A 25,699-nucleotide genomic window follows, 5' to 3' on the forward strand; every position below is an offset into this window, starting at 1 on the left:
AAAAAATAATAATAATAATAATAAAATAAAATAAAAATACAAAAAAAAAAAAAAAGAATAGTCACACACAAGGAAATAAAACCACAACAATGACTTTGGGGCACTGGCACAGGTGTACTACAACTCTTCCAACTTTGATTCTAGTGACGTAGTGCGACTTGAAAAACCTGAGTTAGAAGAACAAAGAATCAAGCTTATTGTGAGGATCAATAGTGATAAAAGCCAGCTGAAATCTATTGAAGATAAAATCCTGAAACTGCTCTTTACATCTGAAGGAAATATTCTGGACAATGAAGAACTCATTGATACACTCCAGGACTCAAAGGCAAGTGAAATACTTTAAAAATTTATAGAACATGTGTTACTTCAAGCCATGATGGTAGAGACCTGTCCCAGCATTCAAGAGACTGAGGCAGATGGATCAAAATTTCAAGGCCAGCCTGGGCTATACATGGGTTACATAAGGAGGCTCTGTCCCAGAACAACAATAAAAAGTGTGTTACTTCAAAAGTCAGAGCTTTGGCCTTCAAGGGTTCCACAGGGGTTTCAAAGCAATACTGGGCCATTTGTACAAAACCAGACACACACACACACACACACACACACACACACACACACACACACACACAGATGTTCCAGGCTTCAGGGCTCCTCATCAACCAAAGAAGATGACCTCTGCTCTTCTTGTCTCTTCTGCATTTTAAAAATAAAGAACTGAAGAACTCAGGCAATACACAAGTGGAAAGTTATATCACTTCCTCTGGGAAGCCTGCCTGGTCTTCCCAGCTGGAATTCATCTCCTCTTTTTTCTTGCAACTTAGACAGTTCCTTATCCAAACCTCCCTAACAGCCCTGTCACTGCTTACCTGAAGTCACAGTGAGAGAGGCCTGTGTCTTTCCCCTTCGTTAGGTATGTGAGTTCTACGAAATGGAAATCTGTGAATAGGTCATTCTGGTATTCGTTGTCCAAATGATGAACATGGGTGATCACACAACACTTGTCTAACAGAACCCTACTGATAATATGATGAAGTTTTATATTAAATATATGATCTCATAGTAACTTATTTCATAAGTTTAAACCATTGTTTAACAAGTATATACAAGGAGAAAAAGCCTGTAAAGTGAGCCTTTGACTTGACCACACAAAGGGCACATGTTTTGTTCTTTAGTTGGTGTCAAAAATTATTTACTGGCCAGGCATGGTGGTATACACCTTTAAGTCTAGCACTTGGGAGGCAGAGGCAGGAGGGTCTCTGTGAGTTCAAGGCCAGCCTGGTCTACATAGAGAGTTCCAGGCCAGCTGGGGCTACAGGGAGACCCTGTCTCAAAAAGAAAAAAAAAATATTTACTGGTCTAAGGATGTAGCTCAGTGGTAAAGCATTTACCTAGAATGTTCAAGGAACCCCAAGCCATCTTCATGACTTCTTACACTGTCCATTTTCCTTCCCTCTTTCCTAACTCTGTAAGGAACCAGGATCAACTGAGTTGGAAGGTCACTGAATCCCTGAGACTCAGTCACTGTGTCTGGTGCCCCCCTTATCACAGTCACTGATTCATTCCATCCTTATTTCTTTCCTAGACCAGACTGAATATGTTCCCAAATCCCCTCTACTTTTTGGAAGCAGATACCTAAGAACTTTTCGTATGTTTATTCAGATCACAACCGGAGCGATTAAAAGCAGGCTGAAGGAAGCAGAGTCCACAGAGCTGATGATCAATGTGGCCCGGGAGAAGTACCGCCCAGTGGCCACCCAGGGGTCCGTGATGTACTTCGTCATTGCCAGCCTCTCAGAAATCGATCCTATGTATCAGTATTCGCTGAAGTATTTTAAACAGGTGTGTACTTTTTGCTGTGACTTCCTATTGAATTGTTTTAGTCTTTGACAAGCAATGAGTCAAGTCTGGGGTTAAAACACTTCCAGACTTGGGGTGTAGAGACGTGATTGAAGAGCAGCCCCACCCACCAGATTTCCTAAAACGTCCAGCGCCCGGTGTGTGTAGAGGACTGTAGAAGAAGAGAGAGCACGGCTTGGCAAGGCTCCATTTCTCTGTTTCCTCAACTGACTTGCCTAAGAATCTGTTTAGGGGCTGAGATGATGGCACAAAAGTTAAAGCGCTTCCCAGGCAAGCGTGAAGACTGGAACAAGTGCTGGGTGTGCAGGTCACCTGCTTGTAATTCTAGCCTCAGAAGACAGTAACAGGGAACCCAGAGCAAGCTGTTCTAGCAAGACTAGACATATCGGCAAGCTCTGGTTTTGATTCAGAGAGTCTGCCTCAGTAAATAAGATGAAGAGCAGGGCTAGAGAAATGACTCAGCAGTTCAGAGCACTGACTGCTCCTACAGAGGACCTGGGTTCGATTCCCAGCACCCACATGGCAACTAACAATCATCTGTAACTCCAGTTCCAAGGGATCCGACGCCTTCATCTGACCTCCACAGGCATTTGTCTCCCGAGTTCTCTGTGTCTCTTGAGCTATCAGGCAAACCATATAATATATCTTTATGTAGATTTATTATTACCATGGGGGGAGAAAGGGGAGTAACTTACAAAGAAATGAACACCCAGTGCCTAGCTCTGCGCCGCCCAGCTCTGCGCTCAGAGCCCACCATTCCAGCTCGCTCCCACAGCCCGCCCATGGTCACGGCTAGCTTTCGCCCATGCCTCGGTGGCCAGCAGTCTCACCCCAGGTCCCTAAGTGTCAGGCCATTCTGTTCTTGCGCATGCCCAGCCTCTGTGCCCCCTTTGCATTCACGACTCCAGTTCAAGATGGTGCCACAAGTCTCTTCTTCTGCGGCTAACTCTCCACAGTCAATTCTCTGCAGCAGGCCCCGCCTCTTGGAGGAAACAGGCAGCTTGGGACACAGCATTGCACAACACGGGTGCACTTACACACATGCAAGCTATACACTCATACACATAAAATAAAAATAAAATATTTTTTAAAAAGATGGAAAAGCAATTGAAGAGGAAGATGATTCCCAACAATCAATCTCAGGTCTCCTTATGCACACACACACGTGTGCACACCCATACATGTGCCCACACACATGCAAAAACATGTATACACAACATAATATTCACACACATGAAAAATGAAAAAAGGGGGGCAAAATCTCTTCGTACTCTGTGCTGTGTCTTTATAGTCTTCCCTGGTCTTGTTTCCTTTCTCTTGGTGGTGCAGCACCAACCTTAACCAAACTGGCTCCTGTGTCTCCTCCCATCACCACCACCATTACCACCAAGAATGTTTTACACACCAAGCTGCTCCTTCCTCCACTGGCTTTGATTTAGAAAACTCTACTTTGCCCCTTTTCTGATTTACTATCTTACTGTGAGACCTTCCTGCTTTATTTCAGTCTCTCTGTCTGACCTCATATTCAAAGTTGGATCTTACCAGATCTCTCCTAAGTAAGATTTCAGCCCTCATCTTCATAGCCACATTCAGTATCTATCAAAAGCAAATTCCAAGTCACAAAGCTTTGGCAAGCACTGTTGGTTTAGCTGAGGGCTTCCAGGGAAACAGAAAGCTTGCAGTGCTCTTTGGAAAACAGAACTTAACAAATGTTCCCAGTGGGCCTGTTTGCCCCTAGTCACTCCAAGCTGCCAGAAGTCTCTTCCTTATAGCCCACAAGAAATAAATATGAAGAAATACATGTCTACACACACCTCACTGGCCCAATCTTCCACCTCCAGTTCCTCCTGGCATGGTAAAGAGCTAAATAGCATGAGGGGGAATATGCTTAGCATATAAGTATATACATGTACAAAAGCTTGGAATATATTATAGGTAAATACATATTACTGTGTATATTTAAGGTATACAACATGTTCCTGAATTTATGTAGGTAACAAAAAGGTTATAATAGGAATGCAAATTAACATATCCTCTCACATGTTTACCAATATTTTTTGTTTTTATAGCTGTGCTGGATAGTTTTAGTGTCAACTTGACACACCTGGGTTGAAGGAGTCTCAATTGAGGAATTTCCTTCATTGGACTGGCCTATGGCCATGTCTGTGGGGCATCTTCTTGATTATTGAGTGACGTGGGAGGGCCCAGCCCACTGTGGGTGGTGCTACCCCTGGGCAGGTGGGCCTGTGTTGTATAAGAAAGCAGACTGAGCAGGGGCCAGAGGAGCAAGTCAATAAGCAGCGTTCCTTCATGGCCTGTGCTTCAACTTCTATCTCCAGGTCCCTGCCCCAAGTAACTGAGCAGGGGCCAGAGGAGCAAGTCAATAAGCAGCATTCCTTCATGGCCTGTGCTTCAACTTCTATCTCCAGGTCCCTGCCCCAAGTTCCTACCTTGGGCTCCCAGATGAACTGTGACCCAGGAGATGTAAGACAAATAAACCCTTTCCTCCCCAAGTTGGTAGTGTCCAAAGTGTTTTGTCATAGCAATGGAAAGACAAACTAGAATAGCAAAAACAGTTAAAAATCTACTCATTTGGCCAGGCATGGTGACGCACATCTTTAATCCCAGCACTCAGGAGGTAGAGACAGGTGGGTCTCTGAGATCAAAGCCAGGCTGGTCTACATAGCAAGTTCTAGGCCAGCTGGGGCTCCAAGGAGACCCTTCTCAAACAAACAACAAAACAAACAAACAAACAAAAAACCAAATCTAGTCATGTAAACAGGGATCCACTGTGCAATATTCTCTATAGTCTTGAGGTTGACCTTTGATTATTAGACTGATAGGTGGGTCATCCCACATATCTCCTAATCTGTATCCTCCACCCTATCTCCACTTGCCACCCTCTGCTGACTCTCACCACACAGATCATTCTGTTTTCTTTGCAGAACAGTTTAGCTTATTCTCACTTTTCTAATCCTCTGTGTTCATACCGTGACACTATACAGCAAAACCCTCCCATCTATATCACTCACAGTAGAAAACAGTGGCAAACTGTAAATATATCCTTGTAGCACACCAACTAACTCAGTTCATTCACGTGTCCTAGACTCTCTGTTTAGTGTGCCCTCACTGCTGGGCTTAATGCTACTTTCTGCACCAAAGCCTCCACACACCTCTGCAAACTGACCCAGCTGAACATCTGAAATGACTTACATAGCTACACCTCCATTGGCCACTGCAAGGGCTTGGTCATCTCACTACAGGAAAACTGGTTCCAAAAGAGCATTTCTCCAAAGCAAAGAAGCAAAAAAAAATGAAGGCGGGGCTTCAGGGCTTCTGTCCTGACCCTGGGAGGCATGCATCAACTTTCCTGCTATGGCCAAGCAGGTCACTAAGAATAGCCCTAACTTTAGAGGAGTGGGATGCAGACTCCACTTGCTAGACAGGAGAGGTAGCAAACAAATCCAGCAGTTATTTCCTTCAACTGATATGCCTCATGTGGCACATACCCCACATTGCCTCAGGTGGAGAGTGTCTCCCTCCAGCCACAGTTTGACCACCCAGAAGGCAGTACTGAAGCTCACCCATCCCTGTATCCTTCATGGTGCTCAGCACGGTACCCCACTTCATGAGATTTCTGTAGTGAAGAGCCAGTTTCCATCCACCATAGAGTTCAAACAATTCCTATGCAAATGGATATATCTAGACAATAGGCAATTGTTGTGACAAAAAAGTGAGCTTAATTTTCCTCTTCAAGTCTTAATTGGTACTGTTGATATGATCCAGAGGCCTGCAACAATTGGAGCTGCGGGAGAGGCTAGCCCACTTGGAAATCACTTGCCCTGTGGTGAGAATAGCAAATGAAGACTGGAAATAAATGACAGTCATGTTGTTTAAAGGGCCTGGGCTCTTTCCTCAGTGCACTCAAGCAGCTTCTGAAAGCTGTATATACCAGGTCACCCCTCAATTCCTACAGCAGAGATTTGCTCTCTCTGTTCTCAGCTCCCTTCTTTTAGGTGGCAGGTACAAAGCCAAGCAAAATAAGGATTTTTAAATCCCTTAATGCTGTCTAAATGATTCTGTTAACACCTTTCTTAGTCTGAATGTTTGGGAATTCATGCTTTTCAAGGTTTAAAATCTCCTTCAATAAATAAATGTATGGGAGCTGAAGAGATGGCTTAGTGGTAAAGAGTGTTTCCCATTCTTTCAGAGGATCCATGTTCAGTTTCCAGCACTTTTGCCCAGTTTTTCTCTGAATCTTTTGCACTATCAAGCAAACCATATAACATATCTTTATGTGCATTTATTATTGTGGGGGGAAGAAAGGGGAGTAATTTACAAAGGAATAAGTACCCAGTGCCTAGCCCCGCACCTCTGGTGGGCGGCACGACTCAAAGCCCACCATATCAGACCGTGCCACCCCATAGTCACTGCTAGCATTCCCTCACACCTCAGGGGCAAGTGATCTTGCCCCAGGTCCAGAAGTGGTAGACCATTCTGTCCTTGAGCTGCTGAGCGACTGTACATTCCCCACACCATGCACTCTCCCCCCCCCCGCCCCATTTCCAGATAGCTCCCAGCAGCCCCTCAGTAGTCCACCTTCTGTGGCAGGCCCTGCCCTTTGGAGGAACTAGCCAATTGGGAGACACTCCACCCCTTTCCTCCACTCTTACAATCTTCCTGTTCGTCTTCCACTAAGGTCTCTGAGCCTTGGAGGGGGTGACAGATGTAGGGAAATCTCTCTTGTATCATGGCGAGATAATGGCTTCTTGGGCCTCCCCATTAGTCATCTTTAGGCCATGGCCACTGGTCTATCTCAGTGGTGTTTCTTCTACTATAAAGACAAATGGAAGGAAGTAGACACATTTAAACAAACATGAATGTAAATACAAATGCCTAGAAGATATCCCAGTAGGTATACTATACTCATTAAACAGTATACTTGTGATGGCTCTCCACTAGGGCCTGTAGCCTTTCTCAACACAAGGCATTGGCCTGGTCTACAGCACCAGATGTGTGTTCCGCCCCTAGGAGTGGGCCTTATCCAATTAGAAATTTGTCAGTTGTACGTATGTGTGTCAAGCCATTATTGCACTTGCAGGCATTGCTTGGCATGTCCATAGTGTGCAGCATGCAGGGTCCATTGTTGAGTAGAATCATAGGGGACCCTTTCTTCCCCAACCATCTGCATAGCACCTTCTGGCAATATGAACGTCATCCATCCAGTGACATGGAGTTTTTTGGCTTAGTCTTAGTTCCACCTCTTCTTCTCCTGCGCTCACAGCATGCAGTGTCTTCAGCAACGTGGCCTTTTGACCTTTCTAGTGTACAACTGACATTAGTGGCAATAGCCTTGGTGAATTGGAGGACCTCTAGGATCTCTTTCTGGCCAACAGCTCATAGGGGGGCAACCCACACCTGGTACTGTAGATTTTCTTAACAGTTGTATAGTTTGGGAGTCTCTGTCTTCATCTTACCCAACCATAAAACTCCCAAGAATCTTTCAGCTATAGTTGGCCTTTGCTTCTTCAGGTATTTTTCAAATGGGTTTCACACCTGTAAAACACTTGAAGGAAGGTTAACATATATTAAATGAATCATAGACAAGGTCTCACACAGCATGGAAAGGTTTTGTCCATTTGTATTAACTGTTTTCTCCATAGATCCTAGTTAGGTACCATAGCATGGGTACAAGGCATTAATTTGGTTAGCTCTTCACCATTTTTAATTATCCCTTTGGATTCTTTTATTCTTGAAACAGGTGTTGGCTCCAGTTGTCTGACCCTGCACTGAGCTAAGGAGGCAGGGGGTTTCTCCTGTCCCTGCTGCACTTGTTGGTTTCCTGAGTCAGGCAGGCTCTAGGTCTGCCTCCTGACCGTAGCCATATCTGTCACCTTCCCATTGACCACACCAGGTTGCTGGGGGAAAACTTGGTGGGAAAACCTGCTTCCACCCCAGTATAGCCTTTATCAGAAAAAAAAAAACACATCTTATTTAATCCTTGGGGATTCTTAACCACCCCTTGTACAGTTGTTATCCTTCAAATGTCCTTTGTAAACTGTTCTTCTGGTTTTAAAACCTTCCAGAAATGCCTTAATACCAAATTTGGTTTTCTACCAATTTTTTCTTTGGGCTCTACATAAGTCTTACCACATTTGTCTTCAAGTAACCCAAGTAACCCAAGTGGACCGTTTCCTCTGTCTGGTCTTTTTTATATCTCTTATAGGGTGTTCTGTTATTTTACAGACACATTTTACATGCTGGTCAGAATCATTTAGATTTGCCAAAGCCTCTCTCACTTTACAAAGATCCTGTCCCATCAAAGGGCTTAGTAAAACCATTAAAGCCCCATACCATTCTCGAGGTCCCAGTTGAATTAAGCTTTCTTTCATATCTCTGGTGAACACAGTCTTATCTAACCCAGTGAACTGGACATCATATAGTGCTTTTCTCATACCTAGTTCTCACAGTAATGCCTGCTGCTCCTTTATAGTCCTCCAGCCCCTGCTAATCATGTTAGTCTCCCTTGGTGATGACCATGTATCTTTAATGCCTTCAACCAACCATCCCATTAAGGACTGCTCCCCCCTGCACTGGCCTAGGTTGAACAGCCTATATCGCAAGGAAGGATGGGTGGTTATACGACTCAGCTGTGTACTTCTGAAGGACTTAGGCTGATGTCATTTGCTCCCATGTGTGCTCTCTGCTTGCTTTCCTGTAAGTTTTCCCTAGTTTTAATAGTTCTAGCAGGGAAAGCAGGGAATATTTCCTACCTACAGCAATTAGCTTTTTTTTTTCCTTTTTACTATTATCTGTCTTTTCCTCTGAGTCCTTGGACCTTACACAATTCAAAGTGTCCGCCTTTTTTTCTATCTCCAGCTCTGCACCTGGGTCTGCCACGCAGCCTTTTCAGCTTTCCCTGCCTGGGGCACATCTTGTATTATGCAAAGTGCTCTCTCTCTCTCTCTCTCTCTCTCTCTCTCTCTCTCTCTCCCCTCTCAGAGCTCCATTTGGGTCCCTAGCAGGTAAAAGATTTTCTAGCCTTTGGGTAACTTTTATCAAAACTTCAGATACCTGCAACACATCCCCACCCAGAGCAGGTAAAAGATTTTTTAGCCTTTGGGAAACCCTTAACAAATCTTCACATAATCCCTACATTTACAACATAGCTGTGGCCCGTGCTTTTGCGTGGCTGGCCTCCATTTAGTAACCCATTGTAAAAACCACATCTGCGCGTCATCAGTGCTCTTCCAAAACTCATTCTCAGTTTCGTCATATCCTGCTGGGCTACGCCAATTTTGTTGCCCAATTTTTCCCTGAGTCTTTAGCGCTATCAAGCAAACCATATAACATATCTTTACGTGCATTTATTATTGTAGGGGGAAGAGAGGAGTAATTTACAAAGGAATAAGTACCCAGTGCCTAGCCCCACACCTCCAGTGGCACAGCTCAGAGCCCACCATATCAGATCACACCACGCCCATAGTCACCCCTAGCATTCACTCACACCTCAGGGGCCAGCAATCTCACTCACCCCAGGTCCGTAAGTGTTAGGCCATTCTGCCCTTGAACTGCTGCACATGGCTGCACGTTTCCAATGCCACATGCTTCCCCCCAGCTTGTGGCTTCCATTTTCAGATGGCTCCCAGCAGCCCCTCAGTAGTCCACCTTCCGCGGCAGGCCATGCCCCTTGGAGGAGCTAGCCAATTGGGAGACAAGCACCCACAACAGGTGGTTCAGACAGACAGCCACCTGTAACTCCAGCTCTAGGGGGTCTGATGCCCTCTTCTAACATCTTTAGGCACACACACACACACACACACACACACACACACACACACCACAGATGTAAAAAAATGAAGTATAAGAAAAAAGTGTAAAGATACTCTAAAAATATCTCAGGCTGAGAGAAAAGGGGCTACAGGATGAAATGTCAAAGTCTGGGAGTTTTGTGGTTTGTAAGGAAATGAGAAAAAAAATATATTTGTGAGAGCTGGAGCAAGGGCATTTCCCACCAAACCCAGTCATAATTCCATTTCACTGAAATTCTTCAGGGCATTTTGCAATTTGGTATATTTTATTTTGGTACCAAACATATCTTTCCTGGGTTTTAATTTTTGTCTGCAACTTGCCAGTTTGTTAAAGAAAGCTCTGTGCCAGGGACATGGCTCAGTGATAGAGTGCTTAGCTAGCATGTGTGAGACTTAAGGTTCAACCTCTCCAAAAATCTATCCCATCTTCCATTATTGCTAGGCATGGTAGATAGAGCACACTGTAATCCCAGCACTTAGGAGAGACTGAGGCAGAAGAATCTTAAGTTTGAGGTCAGTTTGGGATACCTAGTAAGTTCAATACCCACCTGAACTATATTAATGAGATCCTGTCTCAAAAAGTTTGGGGCCAAGAATATAACTCAGAGCTAGAGCGCTTGCCTACATACACAGGTGCTGGCTTCTTTCCCCAAACCTTGAAGAAAGCAAGATAACTCAGAATGCAGTGCTCCTCTGTGTATCAACATAACCCTACTAGTTGTTCATCAACCAACCAAAACTACCAGGAGCTTTCCCAGTGTTCTACAACCATTATGTTCTTCCTCTCAGCCCTGCTAATCAGAGAGAATGGAGACCTAGCTTTTGACAACACATCCAGGCTGTTTTCCCCTCATATCCCATCCTGTTAGCAATGTGTGTGTCCATCCACCCATAGCATTCAAACAATTCCTGACAGGGAGGTAGGGGGAGACAGGAACAATTTCAGCAGTGTTTCTAGGAAGTAGAGATAGGCTTGCACCTTCCAGGCTGTTTTGATCTGCATAATCCCAGTTACCACCACCACCAAATCTTGATCCCAGAAATTGGGCATCTCTCACCCTTCCCCCCTCAGGCTGTGGATCTGGAAACTCCAGCCACATGCCGTGACCCTGATGGGATTTCCTTTCAGTCTCTACCTCAAGATCCTCTCACCAGCCCTGTAGCTTCCAAGCAGGCCCATGAGTTCAGGCTCTGCTCAGCTTCCCCACTCTGCTTGGGCCTTAAGAACTGTTCCTTTCATCTTGCTTAGAAGTTGTTGGAAATGCACAGGGGCTCCCATGCCTGATCCTTCAGTGCCACCATCCTACTGGCTTCCCAGTACTCTTGTAAATGTGGGTCATCTTTTTTTTTCTTTTTTAAAATTAACTATTTTCATTTTATGTGTATGTGTGTATTGCCTGCATGTAGGTAGGTGCACCATGTTGTGCCATGCCCACGGAAATCAGAAGAGGGCATCAGATCCCCTGAAACTGTAGTTACAGATAGTTGTTAGCAGCCGTGTGGGTGCTGGGAATCGAACCCGGGTCCTTTGCAAGAGCAGTCAGTGCTCTTAACTGCTAAACCATCTCTCCAAGCCCAAATGTGGGGCATTTTTGAGGATGGAGTCTGCTCTCAAAATTTACAGATAAGAAATAGGATGGAAGTCTCCCTAAAATCATTCTCGCAGACCAACAGGATGGCTCAGCAGGTAAAGACCTTGTCATACCTGAATTGTTGGTGTGAACAAAACTGATGCTGCCAGCTGGCAGGCTGGCCTTTGTTCTTCAGGGCTTCCTGTCTCTCACTGGGTGATGTGTTGTGACCATTGTGTAGAGTTCAGTATTGATGCATTTCTGAAAAATGGGTTAGGAGGCCTACAAAAGTCAAACTCACAGACCAACTTGGAGGTCAGTTCTAAGGTTCTCCACAGTATTGCCTCCCACATTGCTTTTTGCTCCTTAAATGTAGGGATGGGGAGGGAGAGGAGGAACAAGTATTTTCTAGATTTACAGGGAATGCATTAAACTGATTGTTCTCTCTTCCACAGTTGTTCAACACAACAATCGAAACTTCTGCAAAGGCAGATAATCTGCAGCTCCGCCTGACCATCCTCCTGCAGCAGACCCTCCTAACTGCTTACACCAATGTTTCCCGGGGGCTTTTTGAACAGCATAAGCTCATCTACAGCTTCATGCTCTGTGTTGAGATCATGCGCCAGCAAGGGCAGCTAACTGAAGCTGAGTGGAATTTCTTTCTCCGAGGTTCTGCAGGATTGGAAAAGGTACCTGTGATACATGGAGATGGTGAACGTTTCCCAGATATCAGCTCCTGTTTAGCTGCTTTCCTTGTCGTTGTGTCCAAATACCTGACAAGAAGCAACTTGAGGAAAAAAGGGATCACTTGGACTAAGTTCAGAGTACAGTCCATCATGGCAGGATGGCATGGTGGCAGGAGCAGGAAGCAGCTTGTCACATTGTGCCAATAGTGAAGAAGCAGAGAGTGGACAGGAAGTAGGCCTGTGCTATAAGATCTCAAGGCCTGCCCCTGGTGACCCACTTCCTCCAGCAAAGCTCTGCCTCCTAAAGCTTCCACAGTCTTCTCAAACATCAATACCTGCTGGAGACCAAATGTTCAAGTGCATGAGCCTATGGGGGGATGTCTCTCATTCAAACCAAAGCACATAGTCACCTACCAATCTTCACAGTGACTGTAGTGGCCAAAGATGATACATTTGGCTGTATGAGCCAACAGAGAGGGAGCTGCCAGGTCAGGAGGCCAGGTATAACTCAACAAGCTGTAGAAATTGGGTAACACTTTGCTTCTTATGAAGTACTGACCTAGGCTGCAGAAAAGGGCTGTCAGGAGTAGCTACTGAGCTAGTAAATGTAAATATATTTTGAAAAATTAACCATCTTGGGTGCCGGAGATCTAGCTTAGTGGTTAAGAGCATTTGCTGCTCTTCCAAAGGGCCCAAGTTCAGTTCCCAGCACCCACATCAAGTGACTCACAACTACCTGTAATGCCAGCTCCAAGGGATCTGACACCCTCTTCTGATCTCCATGGACACCCACACACATGTGGATACACACACACACACACACACACACACACACACACACATAATTAGAAGTAAAATAAATCTTAAGAAAAATTAACAATCTTACAAATGTGAGGAGTTTTCTCACATAGAGGCTCAGAGAAACTAAGCAACTTTCCAGAACACACTAATGATCTTCAAAGCACATTCTCATTCCAACCTAATGCTGTTCTTCCAGAGCAGCATATTTTCAAAAAAAGTTTAAAAGCTATCAAATTCAAAGCTCTACAAATACCCAAAAATCATCTTCAGAAACTTCTCAGAAGTTTTTAAAATTAAATTTATTTTCGTCTTTCATAAGAAAATTAACATTGGATTTTTTTTATGTTTGGGCCAGTGAGATGACTCAGCAGTCAAAGGGGCTTGCAACCAAGACTCACAACCTGAGTTCAATCTCCAAGCCTGCATAGTACAAGGAGAGAACAGAGTTCCAAAAATTTATTTCTGACCTCCACACCTGCACACCCACACGTGATAGAAATAAATAAATGTATTTTTTATTTAAAAAATACATTTGAATAAGACAAGAGAATTAAAGGAGTACTAATTGGAAAAGAAGAGATCAAATTATCCCTTTTTACAGATGATATGATACGATACCTAAGAGATCCCAAAAATTCCACCATAAAACTACTAGAACTGATTAACGCTTTCAGCAAAGTGGCAGGTTACAAAATTAATCTACAAAAATCGGTAGCCTTTCTATATACCAATAACACGAAATCAGAGAAAGAGTGCAGGGACTCACTCCCCTTCACAATAGCCTCAAAAAATAAAATAACTCTGAATAAACCTGACCAAAGACATCTCTACAATGAAAATTTTACATCTTTGAAGAAAGAGATTGAGGAAGACATCAGAAGATGGAAGGACCTCCCATGCTCATAGATTGGAAGAGTTGATATTGTGAAAATGACCATCCTACCAAAAGCAATATATACATTCAGTGCAGTGCCAATCAAAATCCCCATGACATACTTCACAGAATTAGGGAAAAAAAAAAAAAACCCTAAATTCATATGGAAGCGCAAAAGACCCAGGATAGCCAAAACAACCCTGAGCACAAAGAGCAATGCTGGGGGGATTACTATACCAGATCTCAAACTATACTACATAAAAAACAGTGTGATACTAGCACGAAAATAGACACATCTATCAATGGAACATAATTGAAGACCCAAACTTGTGTACACACAATTTCAGCCACCTGATCTTGAATAAGTTGCCAAGAACCTTTGGAGGAAACACAGCATCTTCAACAAATGGTGTTGGCAAAACTGGATCTCCACCTGTAGAAGAATGAAACTAGATCCTTATCTTTCACCTTGCACAAAAGTCAACCCCAAATGGATCAAAGACCTCAATGTGAAATTCGAAACTCTGAAACTGTTAAAACATTGGCAGTAACCTACAAGATATAGGTATAGGAAAGGACTTTCTAAATCAGACACCAGATGCTCAAGACTTAAAGTCAACAATCAACAAGTGGGACCTCATTAAACTCAAAAGCTCTGTACAGCAAAAGAAGCAACCAAGAAAGTGAAGAGAAAACCCACAGAGTGGGGAAAAATCTTCTCCAGTGACACATCTGACAGGGTTAACATCCAGAATATATAAAGAACTCAACAAAGAAGAAAACAAATGACACAATTAAAAGATGGGATAAAAATCTAAACAGAGTTCTCAAAAGAAGAAATAAAGGTGGCTAAGAAACATCCTAAAAAGTGTTCAGCATCGTTAGTAATTAAGGAAATGCAAATTAAAGCCACCTTAAGATTTCACCTTACCCCAGACTGGCCAAGATCAAGAGAACAAATGATACCAAATGCTGGTGAGAATGTGGAAGAAAGGGGAATGCTCATCCACTGCTGGTGGGATTGCAGACTTATATAACCCCTATGGAAAGCAGTGTGGAGAACTTTTAAAAAACTAAAATGAACCTATCATTTGATCCAGTTATACCATTCTTTGGCAATACCCAAGGGACTCATCCTATTGCAGAGACACTTGTACAACCATGTTTGTTGCTGCTCTTTTCACAATAGCTAAGAGATGGAAGCAACCTAAGTGCCCCTCAACTGATGAGTGGTTAATGAAATTTGCAGGTAAATGGATGAATCTAGAAACTGTTATACTAAGTGAAGTAACACAGACTCAGAAAAACAAAAGAAGTGTGTTCTCCCTCATTTGTAGATCCTAGCACTAAATCCTCAAAAGTAAGTATATATCCTGATGTAACTGCAGGAACCAGGAAAATGGAAGGGAACCAGGGAGGGAAAGGGAAAGAAGGAACTCGAGAGAGAAGAATAGGAGGAGACAGATGTCGCTAAAGGAGAAAAAGGGGCAAAACGGAGGCAGTTAAATGGGAGGGGAGAAGAAGAGCTATACAAGGAACTGTGGGAATAAAGGGGAGGAGGGAACTCAAGAGAGGTGGGACCAGACAGCAGAACTTATCAATGGAGAAATGGGGAAAATGGGGACAGTTTAAAAGGGGACAGTGGGGAGGGAAGATAAGACAGGGAGAGAAAGAAGAGAGATAAATAGTGCCTAGTTAGTATGAAAAAACAGAAGGAATCATATTAGCCCAAAAACCTACTGAAAAATTTCACATACAATATCTCTACATGAGTCCATTAGTACAGCTGTAGGCTACATAACAAGAAACAGTGCCAGACTGGAGAAACCTTCCTTTCAGGTGTTAGCCAGGGCACCCAAGAGACTCCCAAAACTGCATAAGCTATTGCCACATTCCTTGATCGCCTCCCAGAACTTGATGATAAGACCCTATTATTGACAGGAAAGACTTTGGACACAGGATTTGGAGCAACAGAGCTGGGACTGACCTGGAAGCCACCTCCCCTGAAGGCTCACTCTCATCACTTTGTAGAACACTGTGCAAGCTGGTAAGTGATAACATCAATCGATGGTCCAACCCCAGCTTCAAGACCTAAAAATCACATCAGTGACCAGCACAGCAAACAACATTGGTGCAGTAGTGGCACTTTTATCTTGGGGGCAATCAACAGCTCCCTAATTTGACTTAAAGCCCACTCAGTGAGAAGAAACTCATGTGTGGTACTGTAAACCTAGCCAAATAAACATAGCTGGAGAGGTCATAGATCTTAGAGAAAACCCCAAGGCTGTCACATCTCTAATGGAATTTCTTACTATGTGCAAAATATGGATCCTTAAATTTATAGACAAGTGTCCCATTCACCACCCATCAAAGAAGCTTCTTTTTTAACAGTCAGAGATTATTAGAGTTACACCACTGGTCACACACAGAGATTCTCTGTGAATTGCCCAAGCCTAAGTGGCACATCTAGGATACAACCTCTATACCTAAGACTCACAGAACATAGAACAAGGGATGAAGAGAACACTAATGCATCTTTCAATTCTCATCAATGAAGCTCCCTCATGCAACAGAGAGCCAGGAACACAAAAGGTCACAAATGACCAAAACGCAAAGAATAAACGTCTACGGAGTGTGGGTCCTTGCACAGGACTCCTATACTGAGGTCCACCCATCCAGGGCTCAGAGACTATTTCGGAAGAGGGGGCAGAAAGATTGTAAGAGCCAGGGAGGAGGTATATGATCATACAGAAATCGTCCTACAGGTTCCTGGGATTCTTCTCATACAAACCTACAGCAACAATGTCAGCATGCACAAGACCCATGCAAACTTAAGCAAACAAAAACCCAGCACAGAAATGTGGAAATGAACAGCAAGCCCCGATCTTAGTTGAAGAGTTATTGGCAGCTGATTACTGCTGGGTGAGGAAGAGGTGACCTTCTTTAATGGAGGGACTCCAGATAGGCTGACCAGACCTCAGTGGATGAACTTGCACTCTGGGATATCTGGGGACACTAACTTTACATGTTAGGCCTTAATACAAATGGTAGAATGTATGAACTCCTAGGGGGGGAGCTGCTATGGAAGGGTGCCAAAGGATATAAAGATGATTTGCTGTATGAAATACACAAAAATTCAATAAAATTTTTTAAAAATATATTTGGAGATGTATTTACATTGTTGTATATTAGTTGTATATTTTAACACTAGTAAAATTTCTATTTTTATCATAAGTGCTACGTGGGTTTTACTACATTCAGTTTCTTGGACTAATATAAATTATTTTCCATGTATGACACATTATCTGTAGAAAACTATACACTGAGCAAAGGGTCTTTAGTAGTTGCTTAGGACAGAAGGGATGAGAGTATAGGGGAGAATATCAAAAATGTTCAGACATACCCTGTTTTATAGTTCTTGGCCCTGCAGACATTGTGTTCTTTTTCAAATTAAAGATTAGTGACAACTTTGCAACCAGAAAGTCTATACACGCAGCTTGTCCAACAGTGTGGACTCACTTCATGACTCTGACACCTACTGATTATTCTTGTAATATTTCTTGCTATTATTATATCGTAATGCTTCTATGATCATTGTTTTGGAGTGCCACACACCACACCCATATGAGACAATGGTCTTAATCAGATCTCTGTGTGTTCTGACCCCTTCACCTGGAAGCTCCCTCTCCATTGGCCCACAGAGCCAAATGCATCACCTTCGGCCACCACAGTCACCCTGGAGCATAGGTGACTATGTGCTATTGTGGTTTGAGTGTGAAACATCTCCCATAGGCTCATGTGTTTGAATACTTGGTCCCCAGCTGGTGGCACTGTTTGGGGGGGTTGTGGAAGCTCTAAGGGGTGGAACTTCGCTGGAGGTTTCCCACGCCCTCTCTCCTTCTCCACTATGGACACAATGTGACCTTCTGCTTCCTACCCCATCGCTCTCTCTCTCTTTACTTGGGCCTCCCTATCCCCTAAGACACAACAGTTGAAATTAAACCAATTTCCAACAAGAGGGAGGCAGGTAGAAGGGGACAAATTAGAATAAAGTAAAATGACATATATTTATGAAATTATAATAATGTATCCTAACTTTAAATTTTTTATTTCTCCTGAATTTTTGTCTATTTCATATGTAAAATCATCTTTATACCCTATCCCCCTTCCCCTTTATACCCTATCCCTCCCACAGCACCCTCCCCCCACTGGAGCTCATGCATTCTGTCACTTGTATTAAGAGCTATTATATAAAGTTAGTAAAGTTAGTGTCCTGAGATGTCCCTCAGTGAAAATTCATCCACCTGGGTTTAGTCAGCCTATCTAGAGTCTCTCCCTTCAAGAAAATCAGCTCTTCTTTGCCCAGGAGTAATGAGCTGCCAATAATTCTTCAACTAAGATTGAGACCTGCTGTTCATTGCCGCAGTTCTGTGTTGGGTTTGTGTCTGCTTAAGTTTGCATGAGTCTTGTACATGCTGACACCATTGCTGTGGGATTGTATGAGAAGGGTCCCAGGCACCTGTAGGACTACTTCCATATGGTCATGGGCCTCCTCCCTGGCACTTACAATCTTTTCAACCCCTGTTCCGAATTGGTCCCTGAGCCCTGGGTGCGCAGACCTCAATATAGGAGTCCTGTCCAAGGACCCACACTCTGCAGACTCTTATTCCCTGCATTTTGGCCATTTGTAGCCTTTTGTGTTCCTGGCCCTCTGATGCCTGAGGGAGCTACATTTGGTGAGACTTGAAAGATGCCTTAGTGTTCTCTTCATCTTTTGTTCTATGTTCCATGACTCTTAGATACAGAGGTTGTATCCTAGATATGCCACTTAGGCTTGGGTAATTAACAGAGAAGCTCTGTGTGTGACCAGTGGTGTAACTCTGTAATAATCTCTGTCTGTTGAAAAAGAAGCTACTTTGATGGGTGGTGACTGGGATACTTGTTTATAAGAATTTGATGCTAGGAGCGACACATGAGGGAGAACATATGTCATTTGTTTTTCAGAGACTGTGTTATTTCACTTAGTGTAACAATTTTTAGATTCATCCATTTACCTGCAAATTTCATTATTTCATCTTCCTTTACTGCTGAATAGAAGTGCACTGTGTAAATGTACCACATTTTCATTATCCACTCATCAGTTGAGGGGCACTTAGGTTGCTTCCATCTCTTAGTTATTGTGAAAAGAGCAGCAACAAAAATGGATATAGAAGTGTCTCTGAAATAAGACGAGTCCTTTGGGTATATGCCAAGGAGTGGTATAACTGGGTCATATGGTAGGTTCCTTTTTAGTGTTAAACGCTTTTTAGGATGTTTCTTAGCCATCTCTATTTCTTCTTTTGAGAACTCTCTGTTTAGATTTTTATCCCATCTTTTAATTGTGTCCTTTGTTTTTTGAGTTCTTTATATATTCTGGATGTTAAACCTCTGTCAGATGTGTCACTCATGAAGATTTTTTCCCACTCTGTGGGTTTTCTCCATGCTTTATTGATTGTTTCTTTTGCTGTACAGAAGCTTTTTAGCTTAATGAGGTCCCACTTGTTGATTGTTGACCTTAATTCCTGAGCAACTGGTGTCTGATTTAGGAAGTCCTTTCCTACACCTGTATCTTGTAGGTTACTGTCAATGTTTTCTTCTAATAATTTGAGTTTCCAGTTTCACATTGAGGTCTTCGCTCCATTTAGAGTTGACTTTTGTGCAAGGTCTGACTTAAAATTGTAATCATGAATAAGTAATTTTTAGTTAAGCCAACTAATATCCCCACTGTGACCTCTAAATAATCAAGTGAAAGTAAGAGCCATGAATTTCTCACCTGGAATCTAAAGCCAGAAACAACTATGCTTACTGAGGAAGGAATGTTGAGATCCAAGACAGGCCCAAAGTCAGGCCTCTTGCACCAAACAGTAAGCAAAGCTGCAAAAGTAAAGGAAAAGCTCTTGAAGGAAATTAAAAGCACCACTCCAATGCACACATAAATGATTTTAAAAATGAAGAAAAGATCAAACGAGCCACAACATCCCCTATCCCAAGCCTAAACCAAAGCAAGGGCCCAGCTCTCTTTGAGTCTGTGAAGGCTGAGAAAGGAGAAGCAGTGAAAAAAAGCTTGACACCAGCAGAGGTTGGTGGTAACGTCTACAGAAAGAAGCCTTCCTTGTCGTTGTGAGGACAAAGTGGAGCAGCAGGTGCTGTTGCAGAAGCTGTAGCAGGCTCTCTAGATGATTCACTAAAAACACTGATGAAGGCAGCATCACTAAACAAAAGATTCCCAATGTCAACAAACAGCCTTCAGTTGAAAGATGTTATCTCAGACCTCCGTACCTAGGAAGGAGAAGCTGATGCTTGGCTTCATAGCACTAAGAGACAGGCTGACTCTTAGGGTCTAATGGCTGATGACTGCAGAGGACCAGAGTTAGGTTCCCAGCACCACTGATGGCAGCTCACATCCCCCTATAACCCCAGCCCAGGGAATCCAGGACCCTCTTCTGGCCACCTCTGGCACCTGCATGCATGAGTACATACACATACAAACACATAAATAAAAACTCTTTTAAACTTTTTTTAAATATTTTATTATTTTTTTATTTTATGTGTCTGAGTGTATTGTCTGCAGGTATGTAAATGCATCCATGTCATGTAATGCTCATGTAGGTCAGAAGAGAGCGTCCGATCTCCTGGACCTAGAGTTGTTAGATGTCATGTGGGTGCTGGGAACAGAATCCAGGTCACCTGCAAGAGCAATCAGTGCTCTTACCTGCTGAGCCATTTCTCCATGCCCAAAATAAATCTTTTAAAAGAAAAAGAAATAGCACATCTATTAACAATGTGATTTACTGAATTATCTCAAGATCTGCTCTTCAGGGGGAAGAAAATCCTTTCAAAATACTACTGTTCATGGACAATGTCAGATCACTCAACAGCACTCATAAAGATGTATGAGGTGAATATTGTTTTCATGCTTGCTAGCACAACATCCATTCTACAGCCCAATGGATGAAGGGGTAATTTGATTTTCAAGTCTCATTATTTAACTTGAAGGATGTTGCTGCCATGGAACATGAATTTTCTGATATAGCCTTTCAAAGCAAATTGAAAACTTTCTGGAAAGGACTCAACATCTAGACACCATTAAGAACATTCGTGATTCAGTTCGAGAGATGGTCAAAGGATTATATGAACATTAGCAGAAGTTTGGAACTAGTTAACTTCAACTAGTCATGGATGGATGACTTTGATGGAATTCAGACTTCAGTACAGGAAGTGTAGATGTGACTATACATATCCAGAGAACTGGAATTAGAAGTGTCTGACGAGTCAGAGAACTAGAATTAGAAGGAATTAGAAGTGTCTGAGGAGTGACTGAATTACTACAATCTCATGACGAAACCAGAGGTACTTCTTATAGAGGCCCAAATAGAGAGTTCTTGAGATAAAGTCTACATCTGCTGAAGATGCTGTGAATGTTGTGGAAACAGGGATTAAAATAGTACAGAAAGGGCTGGAGAGACAGCTCGGTGGGGAAGTGTGTATGCTGCTCCTCTAGAGGACCTGAGTCTGGCTCCCAGCACCCACTCAGTCAGCTTACAACCTCCTGGAACTCCAGCTCCAGGTGAACAAATGCCCTCTTCTGGTTTCCACAGGCACCTCTCTTTGAGGGCATCAAATCTTCTAAAATTGGCTGTGGAATGTTACTATATTAAAATCATTGGGTTGTAGACTTTAAATGGTTGGATTGGATGGTATGTGATTTATATGCAATAAAACAGTTTTAAAACATAGTATCAAAGCCTTATGGAAATTTGAAAGAACTAGTTTTAGCCTATAGTCATAATTACCTTCCTGTCTTTTGAAAAACTATGCATCATATGTTTCATGGAATGTTGCCAGATGGCATAATGGAGATTTCGAGGAATATCTTAAATAATTCCATATGCACTCATCACAACTAACATGGTTTTCTTCTTTAAAAATTTATTTCTTTTTAATTATGTGTATGGGAAGGAATATGTGTACATGAGTGCAGTTGCCTGCAGAGGCCAGAAGACATTGTTGGATCCCCTGGAGCTGGAGTTACAAGAGGTTATGAACTGTTTGGCATGAGGTGTTTGGGTCCTTTACAAGAGCAGCAAGTGGTCTTAACTGCTGAACTGCCTCTCCAACCCCATAAAGTTATGTTTTCCCTTGTGTTGGTGCTGGCAATGCTCCACTATTTAGCTTCCCTCACCTTCCACATTGAGAACATCTTGGACTAGCCATCTGGCTTTGGACTGTAGCTGTAGAGAAAATAAATGCCCTTAGCCATCAGACTATTTCCAAAGTTGGGGCAGACAAGTGTGGGAGTTGCAGAAGAGCCTGGAAGTAGGTATAACAGATTTCATTTTAACCCTTCACCAGATCAACTTTGCTCTCTGAAAATGCCAGCCTAAGAATTTCAGCATCTACTTTCTGTGAGGAAGCACCCTGAAGAACTGGAATTGACTCAATGCTATTTCTTTTGGTTTTGTGTTGTTTTCCTTTCTTTGAGACAAGAGACTCACTAGGTAGCCTAGGCTGGCTTTGAACTCCTGATCGTCCTGTCTCAGCTTCCTAAGCACTGGTATTATAGGTGTGCACACCACACTACCAGTACTACTGGTATTACAGGTGTGTACCTCACCTCCCATTTCTCTATCACCATGTTACTACTTGTGTGTGTGTTTCTGTGTGTCTGTATTTGGTGTATGTGTTTGTACACATGTGGGGGGGTGCACCTCTGCATACATACATAAGTGGGAGCCAGAACAGACTGTAGGGTGCCCAGCGCTAGTGCTCTCTGCCTTATGCCTAGGAGACAGTGTCTCTCACTGGCCTGCAGCTCACCTTTTCTGGCTAGACTGCTGGTCAACACATTCCAGTCATCGTCCTGATTCTGTCTGTCTCTGCCTCCTAGCTCTGCGACTACAGATGTATACAACTACACTCAGATTTTTATGTGGGTGCTGGGGATCTGAACTCAGGTCTTCGTGTTTGACTGCAAGTGTTCCTACCCCCTGAGTCTTTTCTTCGTCCCTAAAAATGGATATTTTTTCCATGCTTGATTTTTTTCTCTTAGACAAGATGAATGTGCACATTTTGGTCATTTCTGTAACCTGCTGTTCATTTTCTTCTTACCATCCTGTAGGAGCGTCCTCCTAAGCCAGAAGCTCCCTGGATGCCTCTTCAAATGTGGTTCGCATGCTGTGACTTAGAAGAATCATTTCCAATTTTTGAGGGAATTACAAAAAATATAGTGCTACATCCTGTTTCTATACGCTTAGGTAAGATGACAAACAGGCGCCTGCCATGAGGGGGAGGGGTAAGCAGGCTCCTGAATCCTGACTTTAATGTCTCCTGTAACCTCTTCTACAATGTCTATCTGTACTTGTCACTGGAAAATTCCTTCATTTTTAAGAAAGTCTAAATTAAGCCCTTTCACAATCTCTTGAGTTGAATGCCACTGAATTTTCAATATTTCATAGCTACTGTCCTGTCGTGTGTGTGTGTGTGTGTGTGTGTGTGTGTGTGTGTGTGTGTGTGGTGCATTTAAGTGGGTACACTCACCCAGGCAAGCAATGGCCTGTGGAGGCCAGAGGTTGACATCAGGATATTTTTCCTCTACTGCTTCTCCATCTTATTTTTGAAAAGGTCTCTCACCAAACCTAAAGCTTGCCATTTCAGCCAGCCAGCCTGCTCAGTGATCCCTCAAGAGCTGCCTGTCTTTGCAGCCCAGGAGCTATAGGCATGCCTGTCCTTTACATAGATTCTGGGAGGCTCAACTCAGGTCCTCCTGCTTGCACAGCAGGCATGTTACCCACTGAGCCATCTCCCCAGCCCCTGCCATACCACTTTTAAGCAGCTGTAGCTTCATTCCATAGATTTTTTTTAAAACATTTTTAATGGAAGGACGATATACATAAGTCAAAAGTACAACTTGATTAACCATCACGCACATATGTACTTATAAACCACCACCCAAACTGAGAACTAGGACATCTCCAAATCCCTCATGCTGCTTCTGGTGCCTCTTCCCTTAGCCAAAGTAACAACAATTCTGAGTTAAAACATTCTACATTATCTTTCCCAAATGCCTTAAGATGTAGCACTTTCAATTCTAACAGTAACTTTTGTAGTTCAAAAGCATTTAGTATTAGGGAACTATATTTTTTATTGTTCAGAATAATTATAAAATGTAACTTATCCTCATGTTTTGCATTAAATCGGTTATGATTATTTTTATTTTTTATTGAATTCTTGTGATTTATATACAATATAATTTGATGGTATTTAGATTCCCTTCCCTGTTCACAACTTCCTTGATTGTCCTCTGCCCAATTTAATGTAGTCTATTATATATAATTAGGCTTATTGATTCTAATTAGTGTCCCCAAATGCCCTTCAGTATGGGTCTGTCCACTGGAGCCTGGTTAACCTAACAAGAGTCCCAATCTTGAAAGAGACTGACTCTGCCCCTCCCAGCAGCCATCAGTTAACACAATTTCCTGAGGTTGGTTTGGGGTTTCTTACCCTCTTCTTCATGTCTATGCTGAATTGTTGTCTGATTTGAGCTTGCGTAGGACTTGTGCATGCGGTCTCCTTTGCTATATGCACATATGAGTAACTGACCAGCTGCCTGGAAAATTCTGCTTCCTTGTGATCCAACACCTTTGATTCTTACAATCTTCCTGCCCCCTCTTCTGCAATGATCCCTGAGCCTTGGGAGGCAGAAGTTTAATATAGGTGTTCTATTCAGGGGTAAACAGTCTGCAGCCTCTTGTTCTCTGTACACTGGCCAGTTGCAGGTTTCTGTATTAATCACCATCTGCTGCATTAGGAATTTCTCTGCTGAGTTGAGACATGCATCAATCTATGGGTATAACAACAAGTCCTTAGAAGTCAGTTTAATACCATACCTATTTAGTAGAAAGATAGTATTAGGTTCTTTCCTACGTTCTGTGGCCTGTCTGGCCTCAGGTTCCTAAGTTTGATATTAATGTCAGGTATGGGCTCCATTCTATGAAGTAGACCTTAAATCCAATTAAAGAGTGTTTGGTTACTCCCATAATATTCATACCACTGTTGCACCAGTGGGCATGTCTTGCAGACCAGCTGTTATTGTAGTTCACAGGACTCACAGCTGGGTTGAGTTAACGTTTATTTAGGTCTTTTGACAACTTGATACATGGTCAGTCTATGTAAATGGTTCTATGTGGTTTGGGCTTTTTTTTTTTTTTTGGATGCAGTATCCTATATGTGATACTTAGCTCAAATTTACTATCTCTGACATTGACTTTGTTGATTGTTTTATAGTTACTCTGTCAGAGTCTAAGGGAAGTATATTGAGGTATACCACCATGATGGAAAATTTCCATTTGTAGCTTTGAAATTTTTCCCACTACAACTTGTAAAATTATGTTATTGTGTACAGACTTGGAATTCTTGTCCCCCCCATAAATTCTTCTTTTTACATAATATTCCTCTTTATTCTGAGTAATACTTTTTCAACATAAAAAATCTCTTTTCTTTTTTAAAAATTTATGTATATGTGAGAGAGAGAGAGAGAGAGAGAGAGAGAGAGAGAGAGAGAGAGAGAGAGAATGTGCACCTGTGTAGTTGCCCAAGGTTGCCAGAAAAGAATGTCTGATCCCTGGGGCTAGAGTTGCTGGTGGCTGTGAGTCACCCAGTATGAGTGCTGGAAACTGAACTCTAGTCTTCTGGAAAAGCAGCAAGCACTCTTAACTATTGTGCCATTTCTCCAGCCCCTAAAAATCTCTTTTCTAATGCTAGTATCCCTATATCGTTTCTCTTGGTAGTTCTCTCTCACACTCTCTCACTGGGTCATCACGGAACCCTAGCTGGTCTGGAACTCACTATGTAGACCAGGCTGTCCTCTATCTCACAGAGATCTACATGTCTCTGTTTCCCAAGTTCTGGGATTAAAGATGTGTACCACAATGCCTGCTGAGTCTCTCTTATCAGGCAGTTTTTAATCCCTTGTATTTATTAGGGACATTAATCTATTTCTGTTTTCTCAACTGGAGAGGATATTTACTCCCTAGAGCAAATTTGGCAATGTCTGGAGAAGTT

At 42.8% G+C, this 25,699-nt stretch overlaps 1 protein-coding gene across 1 annotated transcript in view; it reads left to right on the top strand.

The window, feature by feature from the left end:
• Nucleotides 1-25,699, top strand: part of Dnah6 (dynein axonemal heavy chain 6) — a 317,890-nt gene that overhangs the window by 212,329 nt on the left and 79,862 nt on the right. The window contains exons 58-61 of the mRNA XM_008840298.1: nt 145-325; nt 1,660-1,839; nt 11,695-11,928; nt 22,758-22,893. Of these exons, the coding sequence (XP_008838520.1) occupies nt 145-325; nt 1,660-1,839; nt 11,695-11,928; nt 22,758-22,893 (731 nt within the window). The remainder of the gene's footprint in view (nt 1-144; nt 326-1,659; nt 1,840-11,694; nt 11,929-22,757; nt 22,894-25,699) is intronic.

This window comes from Nannospalax galili, unplaced genomic scaffold, assembly GCF_000622305.1.
Source record: "Nannospalax galili isolate Female #2095 unplaced genomic scaffold, S.galili_v1.0 scaffold279, whole genome shotgun sequence".
Taxonomy (NCBI): Eukaryota; Metazoa; Chordata; class Mammalia; order Rodentia; family Spalacidae; genus Nannospalax; species Nannospalax galili.